Source organism: Diabrotica undecimpunctata, chromosome 6, assembly GCF_040954645.1.
Source record: "Diabrotica undecimpunctata isolate CICGRU chromosome 6, icDiaUnde3, whole genome shotgun sequence".
Lineage (NCBI taxonomy): Eukaryota > Metazoa > Arthropoda > Insecta > Coleoptera > Chrysomelidae > Diabrotica > Diabrotica undecimpunctata.
Window position 1 is genome coordinate 93,507,792 of NC_092808.1, and position 18,482 is coordinate 93,526,273.

General features: G+C 33.8%; 1 protein-coding gene across 1 annotated transcript in view; it reads right to left on the minus strand.

The window, feature by feature from the left end:
- LOC140442724 (clotting factor G beta subunit-like) overlaps positions 1-18,482 on the minus strand; it is a 139,143-nt gene that overhangs the window by 86,795 nt on the left and 33,866 nt on the right. The window contains exon 2 of the mRNA XM_072533707.1: positions 12,573-12,815. Coding sequence (XP_072389808.1) covers positions 12,573-12,815 — 243 coding nt within the window. The remainder of the gene's footprint in view (positions 1-12,572; positions 12,816-18,482) is intronic.

The window sequence follows — 18,482 nt, forward strand, 5'->3', positions numbered from 1 at the left end:
TTCATAAAACAACAAAACTAAGAAATATGATGAATATTCCATTGGGAAAAGTAGATTTGTATTTAATTAGTGTTTTTTGAACTTCTACATTTACTTTTACTTTTCTAGTCGATGAAAACTCTTTGTAAATATATCTACCGTAAGTAATTCGTAAATATCTCGACACTTTAGTTTCTTTATTGTATTGGCACATTTCTTAAGACGTTTGCTATCTTAAAATAATTTAGATGGACTTTTCTTTTGCTTAGATAAAGAAAATTAAATGCTTGTTTATATATATTTTTTTGAATAATTTTAGGCTACTGATTATATCCAAAAAAAGAGGGCCAAAAGGAACTACAACCTTAAAGTGGTTTTTTTTATTTTATATGTTCAATGGACCCCCAAGTTTAAAAAAATGTAGAGTTCTACCGTTTAAATGGGTGCGTTATTGAGCAAGGGGTGAATTAGTCCCTATGCACTAGGGTGCACTTGGGTAAATTCTATGCACTTTTCGTACATATACATTTATAAAAAAATTGTTAAAAATTTAATTTGCTATCGAAATGTCACCTCTTAAAGTCGGAAACAATTTTTTTTGACAAAGATATGTTCAATAAACCAGGCATAAAAACACAAAAGCACGCGATCACAGAATTACAGTTACACGCATTAGTATATAGCAAAAACTTTCCTCTTCAAAATGAGGTGTAAAAATGTCCATATCCAAGGTGTTCTATTTTAAATAACAAAGTTGCTACTTACTTCCGGTATAATCGGAAATATATTGTCAAAATATATCCATATCTGTCAAAATATTTGCTTTAAGTTCGACATAAATGGTAATACCCATGAACCAATTTTCATAAATATCGTGAAAGTAGTTTCTGATATACAGATAGTGTAAGCTTATCGTGACACACCCTGTATTCTAGTGTTTCTCCTGATAATTAAAGATCTGGTCGGTCATTAAAATATTCGTTGACCCAAATGGATAGATTTCTTCTCAGCTTTTCCTGTTTGCAATCTATTTGTAATTTAGATTCCTGCACCAGCAAGCACTTTAAAGCAAAATATAGAATCAATTACAATCAATTGTAGCTTAATATCATATAAATATAATATTTTATATAATTTTTTTACACCTACTGTATAAAAGTAACATACCAATCACTATTGTACAAATCATCGAAAACATCTACTTCCATTATTAAATGCAGGCAAAGATGAATGGAAAACTAACACAGTTTATACCAGTACAAAGAGGAGTCAGACAGGGTCGCTTGTTAAGCCCACTTCTCTTTAATATAATAATGGACGAAATAATACAAGCAGTACGTAAAGGTCATGGCTACAGAATGGACAACAAAGAAATCCCAATATTATGTTACGCAGACGTCGCCGCATTAATCGCCGAGACAGAAGACGAGCTCCAAAGATTAACACACATCTCCAATACAACAGCCAAGAAATTCAATATGATAATGTCAGCAGAAAAAACCAAATGTATGACAATATCTAAATACCCACTACGATGAAAAATCGAAATTGATGTGAAAATAATAAAGCAGGAAGCAAGGTTTAGATATCTGGGAATAGATATAACTAGTTACAGAGATGTTGAAGAAGAAGTACGACAACGAAGCTTAATAGCAAGTAAAGCGGCGGGATCTCTTAATGACACAATCTGAAAGAAGAAACACCTAAGACAAGATACAAAAACAAGAATCTATAAAGCAGCAATTAGACCTACATATATTAACATACACGGCGGAGACAAGACCTGACACATCTAAAACGGGAAACAACAGAAATGAAAATACTCCGACGAATATAAGGAAAAAGTCTGTTAAATAGAGAGAGAAGCAAAAACATAAGAAGAGCATACAATATAGAATAGAAGACATAAATGGATAGATGACAAAACGGAAACAGAAGTGGAACGAACACATTAGTAGAATAATGGCAGAGGACAGTATAGTACGAATAGCACGAGATGAGTCACCAAATGGACGAAGAAGTACTGGTAGACCAAGAAAAAGATGGTGCAATAATTTAAACAATTTTAAAGAAGAAGAAAAAGATATAATTTTTTGTTTTGACAAAAGTGAAAAATAAAAATTGTCTTAGTGAAAAATAGAAAGCAAAGTTTATTCGCAGTTAACGTTAAAAAATGTCAACTACTAACAAAGAAGTTAGTTAAGAAAGTTAATTAGTCAACAAAATTCAAAATATGTCTAGTTATACAACAATTAGGACACAAAATAACATTTGAACGTCATTGGCAGGCATTCAAAATACATTTTCCATTACTTGGAGGTTTAAAAATAGGTTATGTACTCGTACATTATACTCGTATACTATAATAACATAATGTTTGAACTCATCTACCCGGTATAATAATTTAATACAATGTATAAATATAATGACTTTTTTATGTAAAATCGTCAATTTAAAAATTCACGCGTTCAATAAAAATGTAAATAAGCATATATTAAATATAAAATTTTACTAAAAAAAATTGATCATATTAAATCCCAGTGATAATTTTTATAAATATATTCAGATATTTTAAATTTAGATCATATTAACATCATATTTGGTTTAAGCCTTAGGATTACTAGAAATTAATTATTTATAATCTACAGGGTAACGGGAACTCCAAATGGTTATTGTTTCTAAAATAATAAACAAATATCTGTTTTCATTTTCTGTTTTATTATCTTATACACTAGTTGTTGTAAGGGCTTATTCAAACCTTTAAATAAGTTAAATTCTCTTTTAGATTTTTTAGGGCTCTAAATATTTTCAATTGCTGCACTCTTATTTATAGCATTTAGCACCCATTCGCTAAATATGCCGTTAATTTTGTGATATTAACCCTTCTACGCCCACTGTGACCATATGAAGACAGTTATACGTTCTAATTTACTCTACTTATTATCTATATCTGTTTCATTGGAATTCGAAACAAAGTATGCTGTGTTGCGATACTTGTCGAAAGAGTAATACAGTATTAAAAAGATAATCGTGAAAGTAACGTGTTTTGCTTAAAATAGTTTTTATGTTGAGACATCTCGGTAATTTTCTGAAAATATAGACAATCTTGTTGAATAAATACTTTTTGAACATAAATATATTACCAATTTACAGTACCATTTTTTTCTAGATAATCTCTTTATCAGTTTCGATCTTTTAATACATATGAAAAAGTTTGGATATGGAGTAACCGGTATTATCCGACATAATAGGATTCCTACAAATTGTTGTAAACCTAAAAACGAAACCATGATAATTTCACAACGAAAAATTTTAAAAAGTGTAATAAATAAAGACCATGTTTATCTGTTGTGTTGATAATTCTGTCGCAACAATAGCGTTAACATTAACCGAGAAGAAAAAAAAGTTTTACTATACATATGCTTTTAATTAATATAATAAGTTCATGGGTGGAACTGATCGCATAAACGGTGATATTGCGAGAAAGAGGAAGTCTATTAAATTCAAAAAATGATACTGGCCGCTTCTTACCTGATTGATACAGATTGTCACAATGCTTGTACATTATACAAAGCTATGGGCAGAGATATGACTAATTTAAATTTCAAAAGAAGCATTGTAAGCAGTTACCTAATAAAATACAAAACAGAGTCAAATCTTTTAGCAAATAAAAAAAATAATGCCGATTTCCGATTTAATCATACCGATCATTGGGTATTTTCAATACCAAATATTAAAACAAGAAGATGTACTCTAGAAAACTGCGGAATGGGTCGGATCCAATGTAAAAAGTGAGATTAGGATTATTTGTGGATTGTTTTGAACCATATCACAGGAAAAAATATATAAGTTTAATTTTGTTTTACAGTTTCTTGTTACGTGTTTTTCTAAATAAAAGTACATCTTTTAAAAGTTTCTATTTATTACATATTAGCCCAACGTAACCATATGGTAACAGTCACTATTGTCAAACGTTGACATATGTATCTTAATTTATACATATATCCTCAATAATTAACCACAACAATAAATAAAGGGTTAACATAATTAATAAATTTGCAATAAATAGATCACCAATTTTATTTGTATCAAAAATCAATATTATGAACCGTCAGTTTCATTTTCTTTATCTTTATTCCTACAGGTTCTCCTTCACTAGTTACATTTTTCCAAAAGTTTTCTTTAGTCTTTCTAGTAGTTTATTGAGGACGAGATTTGTATTCATTTTTGTTTTTACTTAAACCGACTCTCTGTGTTACTTGGTGTACTTATTGTAGCATATCTCTAGCTTCTCATAAGTCGTATGTTAAACAATGCCATCGGCATTTCAGAGATGATTTAATTTCTGTCGTACTCTATGATTGTTAAAATAGTTTTGCTGACAAAGTATCTCCCTGCCTCATACCTTTGCCAATTTCTATATTCTTACTCACGTAATGAAGGTTTGCAGTTTTTGTTGCATTTTCGTATATATTTCGGATAATATTCGCATACCTGTGGGTTATTCTGCTTTCTTATTGTGCTTCTAAGATATCGATTGTTTCCACTGTGTTAAATGTTTTGTGGAAGTCAACAAAAGTAATAACTAGGGGTTTATTATATTCGATAGACTTTTCCATTAGAGTTTTAATACACTCAGGTAGTCAATTGTTTCATGGCGTGATCAAAACCCTGCTTGTTGTTCTGACTAGTAGAGATCGAGTTTGACTTCCAATATGTTTGCCATTATTAAAATAAAGATAATAAAGTGGTTCAGTAAGCTAATTAATCTATAGTTATTAAGATATAATTAATCAATTTTTTATAAAGGGGACATAATATATTAAAAGGTGTTTGGATTGTTGACATCAGAAATGGACCTCCTAATTTACTTCCGTGATATATCTGGTATATCGTTTTATCCTATATTCTGTACTTTTCGTATTGGCTGTATGATGAGCTCAGGAATAATTTGACTTTGATATAATGTTTTATATAAATCTTACATTATAAGTTACATGCTTGGTCTATATTGATTTTTTGTATAATCTTTATAATTTGCTCGATTTTGTTTTTCCTAATATCTCATCTGATAGCTTTTGTGATTTGTTTATTTATGGTGTTTATTTCTTGTGGTCAACATTGTCCTGCCTTTTCAGTACTCTATGATTTTTCATTTTTTATTTCGTTTTTTTAATTATTTCTTTTTTCTTTTTCACTTTTAGGGTCAAACTTTTTTTGGGCTTGTGATTGTATCTACCGATTTTTTGTTTAGGTTATTTACAGCTCTTGTTGTTGTGTTCCTGGGTAAAGTACTGCTAATATATTTTTCAAAGCCAAGTTCATTGGTTTTTTTTCCAACTCGGCATATCCAAGGTTTAATTTGTTTTACTTTTTATCATCTTCAGTCTTTCCCACATCTGCAAAACATCCCACATACACTTGATTGCCACTAATCAATTAATCAATTTTACTCCTCATCCCTAAGCCGTTTAAGATTAAACCTTGATAACTTTTTTGCACATTTAGTTAAAATCGGAATGCGAATGTTCATGTGATAACAATTCTACCGCAGATTTAAATCATATAATCTTTAATTGTGAACTTATAATTACCCTACAAAAGTACTAATCGCTAGACATCAAGAGCAGAATATAAGTTTACGTACTAAGCTCTACACTGCTTTATCAGGATACATTTTTATGGAAAATTATCCTGTAGTTTCCCTGTTGTCTTAGAAAATACCAATGAGAATTAAATAAGGCCTAAACACTATTGTGCGCTGTTGTAGCTCTCCTCCTGTGCGCCCTACTTTCGCATGAAAATTATCAATCTGTCTCTTTATATACTCACCAGATACTTCTTTCGTATTAAGAGCACACCGCAGAACCTCTCCAGAAACTTTATCAAATACTATACACCAAGACCATTGAATATCACGTGAGGGTTAGTTTATTTTTTTATATTTTTCCATTAGCTGCCTTCTAATAAAAATTGCATCTATTTTTGATCTCTCTTGCATAAATCTAAACTGATATTCGGATATTTTGGGTTACTTCACGTATCAGCCTATCAATTGCTCTTTCCATACTTTCATGGTTTGCCTAGGTAGTCTTATAGCTATGTAGTTCGTGCATTATTGAACATCTAGTTTATTTTTGAGACAGGTATTTATATACTGCTTCTCAAATCGTCAGGTATTTATCCTATTTTCATAATTCTATTAAACAAATATGTTATCACACCTGCTCCACTGTCTCCACTGACGCTGTTCACACTCCCCCAGGTATATCATTTATTTAATCTGCTTTACATCTTCATTATCCAGCCGTTTACGTCCAAAGTTGGATATAGACCTCTCCTAATTCTTTTGGTTTTCTGTCTTTGGTGATTTTTCTGCAGCCGGTTCCCAGCTATTCTTTTTACGTCGTTAGTCCATTGTGTAGGTAGTCTACCTTTACTTCTACTCATAGTCTCCACACTGTAATTTTTCTGGTTCACCGCTGATCATTTATTCTGGCTATATGGCCCGTCCAGTTCCACTTTAGTCATGCTATATGTTCTATGGTATCTGTGTCGCATTCTGCTTTACCCTTCTTAAGTTATTGAAATTCCCGAGTAGAGCTTTCTTGTTTTGTTATTTTGGTGACCATTGCTGTTACTGTCTCTAATAGTTCACCTGGTATTCGGCATAGTCAAATTATTCGTTTAAAAAATGGCCACATACTTTTTCCATCGATTTTTGAAATGCTTTTCGTAAAACGGTAATTTATTATTTTTATCTCGAATACATCTAACCTGATTAAAATGGCTCTATAGTTAGTTATTTTATATATTTTCCTTTTTACTCTTTATCGTATCAAGATAATTTTATACATTTTTATATGCTTTTGCTTTAATTTTTCTGATACTTTCGCTTTCTTTTTGGCGACCTGTGTCTGACCTATTCTATTGTTCTCTTTTATATAGTGTCTTACTTCTTAATTGTTTCTTAAATATTGTTTGACCAACATCAGGTCCCTTTTGAAGTATGTCTAATAATACTAGCCATACCTCTCTAAATTGTACTAGCGATTCCTTTCATGTTCCAACTGATTGCTTTTCTATTTTTGCACAGAATAAATTTTCTTCTTTATGTTTTAATATCCATCGTTTGGATTTTGTAGTCCTCGCCAATATTTTGGTTTCCTTTCGCTTATTACTTCAATATATCAGCACCAGAATCTTATACCTTACAATATTATTGAAAATTGTGGCGGCCATAGCTTAGCGGTCAAGATACTGACCTTCTAATTCAGAGCGCTAGAGCTCGATAATTCACATAAACCTGTCAGTACTCCTGGACTAGTGTGCATCGACACTAGTTATCTGAAACAGGGTTAAAGATGCAATTGGTGCCGAAACAATCTCTAAAGCAGCAGCACAGCTTTCTGCATGGTCTTATACAATTGCTCACTTAGACTTAGCTATTTTCTGTTTATTGTGAGGTTTTTCGGAGTAGTAGATAGAATAATAGGTACTGTATGGGTACTTTCCATTTTTCACTGTCTTCTTATTTGTATTTCCAGGTCTCTATATTTGGCAAGCTTTTTTATATTTAACCCGCAGAGTATTGTTGTTAGTTATTGCCACATCCAATAGTGTTATTTGCTAGTAAGTTTATTAACTAGTATCCGCTCTATTATGCACCACTGGTTGTTCTGTAAGCACAGTGCGAACCCAGTACAGCTTGTAGTTGTAGTTGTAGTCTTTTTCAAGCATTCTGTCAGAAACGCATTGATATTCAAGAAGATGGCCGGTTTGAAGGAGTCCCAGTTTGTTGTATAATTCCTAGTGAATAATTTTTCCTACTAAGTTGCTAAGCCTGGCAGCTTCCGGTAATATGATGTATGGTTTCTTGGGCTTCACATCCATATTGGAATTGATCGTTTTGGTCTTGAGAGTCTTTGACAATATATTTCAGGTAATTTTTAGTTGGAATAACCTGATCCTGAATGACAAGCAAGAAACCTTGCGTCTCGGGAAACATTTTGCCGATGTTAATCAATAGTTCGACGCTGTATTGTCGACATATTTGTCATGGATGTCGCCTATGGAGAGGTTTCCCATCCAGGTACGCATTTTTTCTTGCTTAGAGAGGTGATCCATTTTTCACTGTCTTCTTATTTGTATTTCCAGGTCTCTATATTTGGCAAGCTTTTTTATATTTAACCCGCAGAGTATTGTTGTTAGTTATTGCCACATCCAATAGTGTTATTTGCTAGTAAGTTTATTAACTAGTATCCGCTCTATTATGCACCACTGGTTGTTCTGTAAGCACAGTGCGAACCCAGTACAGCTTGTAGTTGTAGTTGTAGTCTTTTTCAAGCATTCTGTCAGAAACGCATTGATATTCAAGAAGATGGCCGGTTTGAGGGAGTCCCAGTTTGTTGTATAATTCCTAGTGAATAATTTTTCCTACTAAGTTGCTAAGCCTGGCAGCTTCCGGTAATATGATGTATGGTTTCTTGGGCTTCACATCCATATTGGAATTTATCGTTTTGGTCTTGAGAGTCTTTGACAATATATTTCAGGTAATTTTTAGTTCGAATAACCTGATCCTGAATGACAAGCAGGAAACCTTGCGTCTCGGGAAACATTTTGCCGATGTTAATCAATAGTTCGACGCTGTATTGTCGACATATTTGTCATGGATGTCGCCTATGGAGAGGTTTCCCATCCAGGTACGCATTTTTTCTTGCTTAGAGAGGTGATTATCACGCATTTGTTGTTTCCTCAGTTTAAGTTGCGTTGTGTCATCTACTGTGCAAATTGCGCGATGTGAAGTAGATGTCTCAGTATGCGTTTGAAAATACGTTCTTAAATTAGAAACCTATTTATCTAGTTCACCTATGTCTATAAGTCTTCCTTCTCCGCCTACATACCGCGTTACTGTTATTTTATCTACTGCACTGCGTTCATTATGTTTTTGTGAGACGTGTTCTTGCTTTCCGCTAAGTCTTTCTATATCCATTTTAAAAATTTTATAATACCAAATGAGTAGATAAGCGCAAAACACGCGTACATATTTAATACCTTAAACAATGTTTGCTATTAAGATATGACCGATTTAGCTTTTTTCGCACAAACTCAGAAGTTAGTTCAGTTTTTATTATTTTATTCAAATTTTCGAGCTTGCTGTACTCCGAGATATTTGTACATATCACTTGTATCCATTGTCTCGATGTTTTGGCTATCTTTCATATCTATCGAAACCTCCGGGCTGAAACTTTCCCCTGACTATATTAAGTATACGGCACTTGTCTAGTCCAACGTGAATACTGATATGATTTGAGAACGTTTCTACAGTTTTTAGCATCTGATATAGGTGGTTTCGAGTGGAAGCCATTGATTTAAAAACATCCATATACAACAGACGATTAAGCTTCGCCACAACAGTATTCTTATTTTTGATGCTAAAACCTGAGTCAGTGAAGTTCAGTAGCTAAGATAGCGGGTTCATCGCTAGACAGAACCACCAACGTGAACTCAGTGAGTCCCCCTGAAAAAGGTTCTGGTTAATTGGGATATCTTCAGTTTTGATATTATTTTCACCAGGTATTTGCAGGTGAATTTTAGTCTTCCATTCCGTCAATATATGTTTTAAAAAGATCACTATGTTATCGTGTCTACTTTATATATTTTTAATATATCTATAAGCCATTCATGCGGCACTGAATCAAAGATCTTCTTGTAGTCAATGAAGGCAGTAAAAAGGTTCCGTTTTTTGGTGTATGCCTGGTTAGAAATGAGTCTATAACAAGTTATATTTCATTCATTTCATTCTGTTAAAAGTTAAAAGACAAGTAATTGGACGGAGCTTGGCTAGATCTTGAGGGTTATTTTGATCCTTCGGTATTAGATAAGTGGTTCCCTGTGTAAAAGATGATAGTACTTCCTGCGGATACAGTTCAAATATCAACATTCAAGTAAATCAACATTGATAAACATGAACACTCATGATATAATCAGTCATGAAGCTCTTTAATACAATCCTATTTGAGACTTCTTCAGTGGTAAAGGGTTCGTAAGACACATTATTGTAACAATTGTTCTTTGTGCTTTCAATCCATAATACATTGGGGTTATGAGTAGCTGTATGATGAAAGTATGATTTATTTTCATTTTCCACAGTGGAATTAAGTTTCTTATAAAACGCCTTTATTGTATGCAAGTATATTATCGCATTTCCAGTTGTTACTAACTTTGTATCTTCTTAGGCGGCCTGAATAAACGCACAGTTTTTGTTTTAATGTGTAAAGTCTTTATTGAGGTGTGTTGTTTCCTGGACCATATTGTGAGTGTGTTAAAGTATTCAGCAATATTTCTTCAGGTTTTATTAAAAATTTTTCTAGTTTTTTTTTCTAGGATGTATTCCGTTATTTGTCCAATGTTCCTACGCAATAATTTAATCTTTCTTAGTAGTTGTTTTTTCCAGGATGCTATTGTATTATCAGTCTTTCCGATGTTAGGACCCCGTCGTGTTCTGATCTTAACGCCCATAACATTAGCAAATGCTGTTGCGGCATAATAAATCAGCATATGTAAATATTCCAATGTATGGGCTTCTGCCATATAATTGGGTAAAACTTCAGAATTCACAATTTGTAATAGCGCTCCTAGTTTCTTAGAAGAGTTTATTTTTGGTAGCGTGGTCTTCTAAGGGAGTTTGTTCCACTAAACTCTTGTACAGCACGTGCCATCTCATTTACCAAACTTTCGTGCACCTCGTTAATGTCCTGTTGTGTATTATCACGTTAAGTATCTTGTATGAGAAGCTCAGCAATCTGCTCATTAGGAATTTTATTAGGGACACTTGGTCTAGCTCTTCATTATGTACCTATCATTCGACTTCGCTTCTGACTATATCGGGTCTAGTCTCTGGGATAAGTTTGTTTCTTATAATTACCCGGTATTGGCCTGCTATTAACTAGCGCACTTTATGCTCTGCCTTGTTCGTCCCGCTTGAGTAAGCGCTGGCTGATGTTCCAGCGCAGCACCTTCAACGAGTGGAGCTCTTGTTGTTGTTTGGCTTGTCTGTGGTTGTTGTTGGGCTGTAGCTGATTGTATCACAGGGTCGTACTTGAACACCCTGCTACCCATTATACGATATTATTATTTATTATTACCTTTTTGCTTGCTTTGACATAAAATATATATAAAATATTTATGTTTTTGACATAAAAATTCAATTGTTCTAGACAGCAGAGGTCGCCATATAATAAACAGTATCTATTACGAACAAACTGCAGCTGTTAGAGTTGGGGATCAGTTAACAGACGACATAAAAATATAAAGAGGTGTGCGACAGGGATGTATATTGTTCCCATTATTGTTCAATACATATTCAGAGCACATTATGAACCTAGCGCTAACGGATATAGACGAGGGAATACTTATAAACGGAGAACGATTGAACAACATAAGATACGCTGATGATACTGTCATTTTTGCAGACAGTCTTAAAGGTCTGCAGACACTTGTCTCCAGGGTGGCAGAAGTAAGTAGCAGGTTTGGACTTGATTTTAACATCAATAAAACCAAATACATGGTTATAAGCAAAAATAGGATACCACCTGGTCAAGTTCTAGTTAACTAACAACCTATAACACAAATCACCAACTTTTGTTATCTGGGTGCAAACTTAAATAAACAGTGGGACGAATCGGCGGAAATTAAGATAAGGATCGAGAAGGCAAGATCAGCTTTCGTCAAAATGAAAAAAATCTTTAACAGCCACGATATAAAATTGGAAATAAAAGTTAATTTACTAAAATGCTACGTATTCTGCGTTCTTTTATATGGCGTGGAGTCATGGACCTTAACTGAAGCATCACTGAAGAGACTCGAAGCATTTGAGATGTGGTGCTATAGACGCATGTTGAAGATTTCTTGGATAGACAGAGTTACCAACGAAGAAGTACTACATAGAATGGGTAAAGAGCTCGAACTAGTCATAACCATAAAACGTCGCAAACTAGAATACCTGGGTCATATAATGCGCAATGAACAACGATACAACCTACTTCGGACCATACTTCAAGGTAAAGTGCATGGGAAAAGAGATCCAGGACGAAGAAGAATATCCTGGCTGCATAACCTGCGAAAATGGTTTAACTTAATCACTACCGGACTTTTCAGGGCAGCAGTCAACAAAGTCAGAATAGTCATGTTAGTGTCCAACATCCGTAATGGATAGGCACCATAAGAAGACATAAAATAGTTACATTAAGAAAGAATAAAAAAGACGGAAAATAACACTTTACTCACTAGTATGGCGGATCAGCATAGATCGCAAAGATAAAAATCTTTATAAATATAAGAGATTTGACAGAAATAACTGAATATCGAATATGTTTACTTATACGATTATACCATCTTAAATTAATAATAGTAAAATGCCTTAAGTAACCTCATTTTTTATTTTAAATTCAATATAAAATTATTTAAAATTGTTAAAACACATGTTACATACATTATTAAAGTCCGGACCTGATCTTTACATAAATTTTAGCACATCCCTTTAGATATTAAATACCCGCAGTTAACGTGTAGCACCGTAATTAGCAACTTACGTTTAGTGTCACTTTCTCCACTTCCTTATCAAATATCAGCCTGATCCAGACTCCACTAATGTCATGATCTGATCTTAAGACGAGGTTTCCTGTCCAATAACGTGGCTTATCAATCGTTCCATAAGTAAATGCTTCCGGGCAAGGAGACGCTAAAGGACTTTCGGAAATGTCGGAGGGCACGGCCTGCGACATTGATACCAGTGCTGCCGCCGCATGGAGGGCAAGTAAAGCTTTCAAGAACATCTGAAACAGAATACTCCTTAATAGATATGTGTTGGGTTAGTATCGATTACAAAAGGGGTGATATTTGTATTATCAGTTGATGTTAGTATTAATTTAATAAACTTAAAAAACTTAACCTTTCTTACATAAAATTGATGTCGAATGTTATTACCGACATTTTTAATTAATCTTTGCTATTTCTGAATGACAACAATTTGTTGTGTCTTAAGCACACTAAATTATCAAATCATGTTATTGGGGATCATTCGATTTACATTATATATGACAATAACACTGCTAAAGACTCATGCAAAATTCTTGCAAATTTAATGAGCCAGAGACTGAATACTAGACTAGATATATTAAAAAGCAAAAATATTGACAGTCGTGATATGAAAATTATATCTAACTTATATTGGAATCAAACTGCCAAGGTAAGCGTTGACAATCAGTACACCCAAAATATTAAAATACACAGAGGAGTCTGCCAGGGTTGCGTGCTGTCCCCACTACTTGTCAATGTCTACAGTGAAGCGGTATTTCAAAAAGCGCTATCAGACTCAATAGAAGGTATATCTATCAATGGAGAAGTTTTGAATAATTTACGTTTTGCAGACGATACAGTAATAATGACGGATAACAACAATGATTTACAGAACGTAATGCAACGCCTTAATGAACGCTGTCATGAGTACGGACTGAAGATAAATTTAAAGAAAACTAAATGCATGATCATGACTAAATCTGCACATGCAAATATCCAATTGACTATTGAAGATACTGCAATTGAGAGTGTTAATAACTATAAATACTTAGGAACATGGATAACATCAGATGTAGACCAAACCAAAGAAATTAGGACATGCATTGAAATAGCAGGTGCATCAATTTTTAAACTTAAAAAGTTTCTTTGTTGTCGGGATATAAGGTTAGAACTACGCCTGAGAATGCTTCGATGTTACGTGTTCTTGGCTTTATGGCTTGGAAGCGTGGACACTAAAACAAGTCCCTCTGAATAAGTTGGCCGCCTTTGAATTTTGGTGTTACAGAAGAATCCTACAAATATTATGGATTCAAAGAATGTCAAACGTGGAAGTAACTAGAATGATAGGAAATGGGGCGGAAATACCGTATGGTCCTAAAGTTTTGGGAAAAATTTCAAAAGTATATAACTCTGACCACAATAATCTTATATTTTTATTAAATTATTCAACAATTTAACTTAACTATCCTTATTATAAATCAAAATTTTAAATGACAGACAAGGGACTATTATTTTCGATTTGCCTAATAATTCCCCTGACACGTTGCATCATCCTTTGGACGACCTCGGCATCAATTTCTCTAATTTTTGTATATATGCGGCGTCTTAACTGTTCCTGATTTTGTGCTTCCCATCCGTTATTATAGACTTTCCGACTTAATATTGCCCAGAACTCTTCAATTAGACGAGCCTGAGGTAGGTTGGGGGGATTGTCTGCTTTCGGTACAAAGTTAATGTTGTTAAAATCTTAAAAAAATTTAAAACAAATGTTCAATTTCAAGGAACTATAACCGTAAAAATTTTTACAGATAAAGGTGTAAAATAAGGGGACACTAGGTCCCAACCCTTTTAACTTAAACTTAGAAGGTATTTTGAGAAAACATGCTGAATGACTTTAATAAAATGGTAAACCAAACTTAATTCTGCATATGTAGATGATTTAGCATAAAAACGTATATGAGAAGAAACTTATAAAACCAATTAGATAAATGGATAAAGAAGAAAAATGATAAGATAGTTAAAGGAGGATAAAAACGAGAAAATTAACTTAACTTTTCATATAGAATTTTAATATTTTATCTGTACTGTCCTCACCCTGAGGTGTAATAGATCTCCCATTTTACCACATCGACCGTCGAATTTCAATAGAAGTTTAGCCACGATTTTGTTCCTTATGCAATTGAGAGTACTGAAAGATAAAATTAAGGAAAGTAAAATTTCTAAAAACTGTGGAGTCTCCTAGGGAAATCTTAAATTTTCTTTGGTAAAGAAAATCGCATGTGCAGCGACGATTTTCTCGCTTATGCCTTTTTATAAATCTATAGAGTATTGATTCTATTTTTAAAAATTTTGGCTAAGGGCTTTTGGTTCCCTAACGTTGTTAATTATGACCTAAACATTTAATGTTTACTAGGTCACAGCGTCAGCGATTTTCTTCTTCGTGCCGCCCTCCAAAATACTACCCTGTGATATACCTATATTCTATCTATTCTTGATACTTGAGAGGTAACAAACAAAAAAATTTTTTAACTTCATTGTAAGTTTTTTAAACTATGGTATACAGCCAACCACTGGGAATTTCTCTTTTAAATTTTAATTTACTATTATTTTCATACATTCTTTCAAGCTGTCAAATCAACAGAAGCAGTGTTTGTAAATTTAGAAAACTACCTTATTTGTGGGAAATTACTATAATATTCTCCATGTAATTATGATAACAAAATCTAAGAACGAAATGAAATTGATAGAAAGCAATTTTCTTATTTAAAAATTTTACAAAATAACTCTGGATAAGTAGATCAGAACAACTGGTTAGACTAGCTTAAGACAGAGAGGATTTTGGCATGTTATCCGCCAATACCAAGGGGACTTCATAAGGCACGTAAAGAGGAAGAATCAAGATAAAGATATTCTTTTAGAACGACTTCAACCTCCTGATTTTAATAAAATCTCTTCTACTAATATAAGCAAAGTATCTTAGTATACTTTTATTGATAGTTCATTAATCAATAATCAAAAATCTTTGTTTTTCTGAAGATCTTTGTTTAAGTCATGTTCTCTACGTATCATAAAGATCTAATCATATTATTTGGGAATTCTTCCGTTAATGGCGCTTATATTACGGTATAATAACTATTTCGGAAGTTATTAATGTTTAGGGGGTTCAAAGGGGTAGTGAAGCGCAATATAAGATGCTGTTTCCAGTTAGCATTCTCTGGCCTCTCCTACTCATTCCCTATCCTCACCTCCACGAAGTGCGGCTTGGGCTGCACGGGTGAACCCTGGAAAACCTTAGCAACCTTGCTGGAGATTGGGTAACCAACCCCAATGGAAGGCAGGGTCAGGGCTGACAAAGAAGGGAAAAATGGTCCTCCGAAAAGGAGGTTGGTGAGCAAGGTTAGCAGCCTACTTACTGTCAAAAAAATCAATGCTCAGAAAACCGAACAGAAACCTCGGAATTGGACGGATACACACATGACGAACCACGCAAGAAAAAGGACAAAGAGACCAAATAATCTACGAATTGGCACTTGGAACATCGCATCTTGGAACAAACGGGAACAGGAAGTTGTGCAGGAATTGGAGCTCCATAAAATTGATATATGTGCCCTAAACGAAACAAACAAGAAAGTGAAAGAAAGTGCCAATAGCAACAAATTTATATTCCTGTACAGCGCAGTAGATCAAAGCAAACGATCTCAGCCAGGAGTAGGCCTCTTAATGTACAATAAATATAGTAACAATATTCCAGAAATAAGACACATCAACGAACACATGATGCTGGTTTGCCTTAAACTTCACCAGACGATACTTAATATTATCCCCGTATATGCACCGGATAACAGCAAAAACAAGGAAGATAAAGATGCTTTTTATGGACAGCTCCAAGATATACTGGACACCACAATAGCCGGTAATAAAACAATAATTCTCGGCGACCTAAACGCCACAGTAGGCAACATACCTGTAGCTGGAGTTACACAAAGGTTTAACGAAGAAACGCTCAACGACAACGGAGAAAGACTTCTATAACTTTGTTTAATGAATAATCTCCGAATTAACAACACATACTTTAACCACCCAATACAACATAAGATCACCTGGTCAGATACAAGAGGACATAACTCTATGATTGACTACATTATCAAAAACAGACAAATACACCCCAAGAATATAACAGATGTGCGCACTCTATCTTCCGCCAATGTAGGATCCGACCATGGCCTAGTACTAGGAAAAATAAATATAGCAATCACCACACAAGGTAAGCGAAATACAAAAATAGAAGAAAAGGTAAACATAGAAAGCTTAGAAGAAGAAGGGACCCAAACCTTGTATAGAAACAGACTAACAGAAAAGCTAAACAGCCATAACCTAGAGACTAAAAAGAATATAAAAGAAACCTGGAAAATTATTAAATCATGTATCATACAAGCAGCGGAAGAAGCTTTAGCTAAAAGAAAAGTTAACAGAAATAAACGGGAATACAAAACACCATGGTACGATGAAAGGATGAAAGCACTAGCAAATGAAAAGAAACAAGCTTTCCTAACATACAAAGGAGTGAAGACACCAGAGGCACGAGAAGACTAAGTGAGAATCAGGAATAGAGTTAACCAAGAAATAGATAACATCAAAAAAGAACACTGGGAGAAATTTACCAAAGATATGAAATACGACCTCTATGGATCCCAGAAAAAGGTGTGGAAGATGATAAGCAGACAAAAAATGGAAATGAATGAATTTGTACGAATAGATAACATTACAAAGGAACAATGGACTGAGCATTTCACGACATTATATGGAGAAGGAGAAGAAGAGATCAGAGAAAGAATAATTAACGAAACTCACGAAAGAGTACTAATATCAGAAGAAGAGCTACAAGAACGAATAAAAAAATTAAAAAACAGAAAAGCACCTGGTCCTGATAAGATAAACAATGAACTGCTAAAATATAGAGGAACAGCACTACGCAAATGGCTCATAAAATTATTCGTCGATATAATAAATACCGGAGTAGTACTAGCGGAATGGAAGGAAAGTCTCCTGCTACCGATACTTAAAAAGGAAGACTCGAGAAATCCTGAAAATTATAGAGGCATTAGTCTGATTAATAGTACAATAAAATTATTAGCGGCAGTTATAAAAGATAAAATCGAGGAAAAAGCGAACATGGTAGAGGAACAACAAGGCTTCCGGAACAACCACAGCACAATAGACGCAATTTTTATTATCAGACAAATAATAGTCTATTGAATATGGAAAACCAGCATACATGTGCTTTGTAGATTTAAAAAGTGCTTTTGACAGACTAAGAAACCATATGGAGAAACAAATATCTGACCACGGAAAGCAAAATGAAAGTATACAAGACAACAGTAAAACCAATCCTAACATATGCAGCGGAGAAAAGGACCGATATAAGAAAGACGAAACAACAAATCAACAATATCGAAATGAAAGTATTAAGATCAATAGCGGGCATATCATTAAGAGACAGACAAACCAACAGAAGTATACGCGAACAATGCAAAATTCAAAATATTAACATGTGGATAAAAACAATAAAAAAAACTGACACGTTCATGTAAACCTAATGGGACCAAATAGATTAGCGAACATCTGTAAAAACAACAAGCCATATAGCAGAAGACCCGTTGGAAGGCCGCCAAAAATGTGGAAAGATAATGTACAGTCAACAACGACTGAAAGAGAATAAAAGGCAGACAAACAGGAGTAATCCTAGTCGCGCGAAGAAGAGGAAGATTAATGTTTAGTACTTCTATTTTTAAAGAACTAGGAGCAAAATGAGTTCACCCTATATAATTTTAATGAAATGAGGAAGGTAACATATCCCTTCTGAACTCCGGCTTTCCAATTACAAAATTGTTTAATTACGCGTATAAGTGGTTAACTTATAAGCA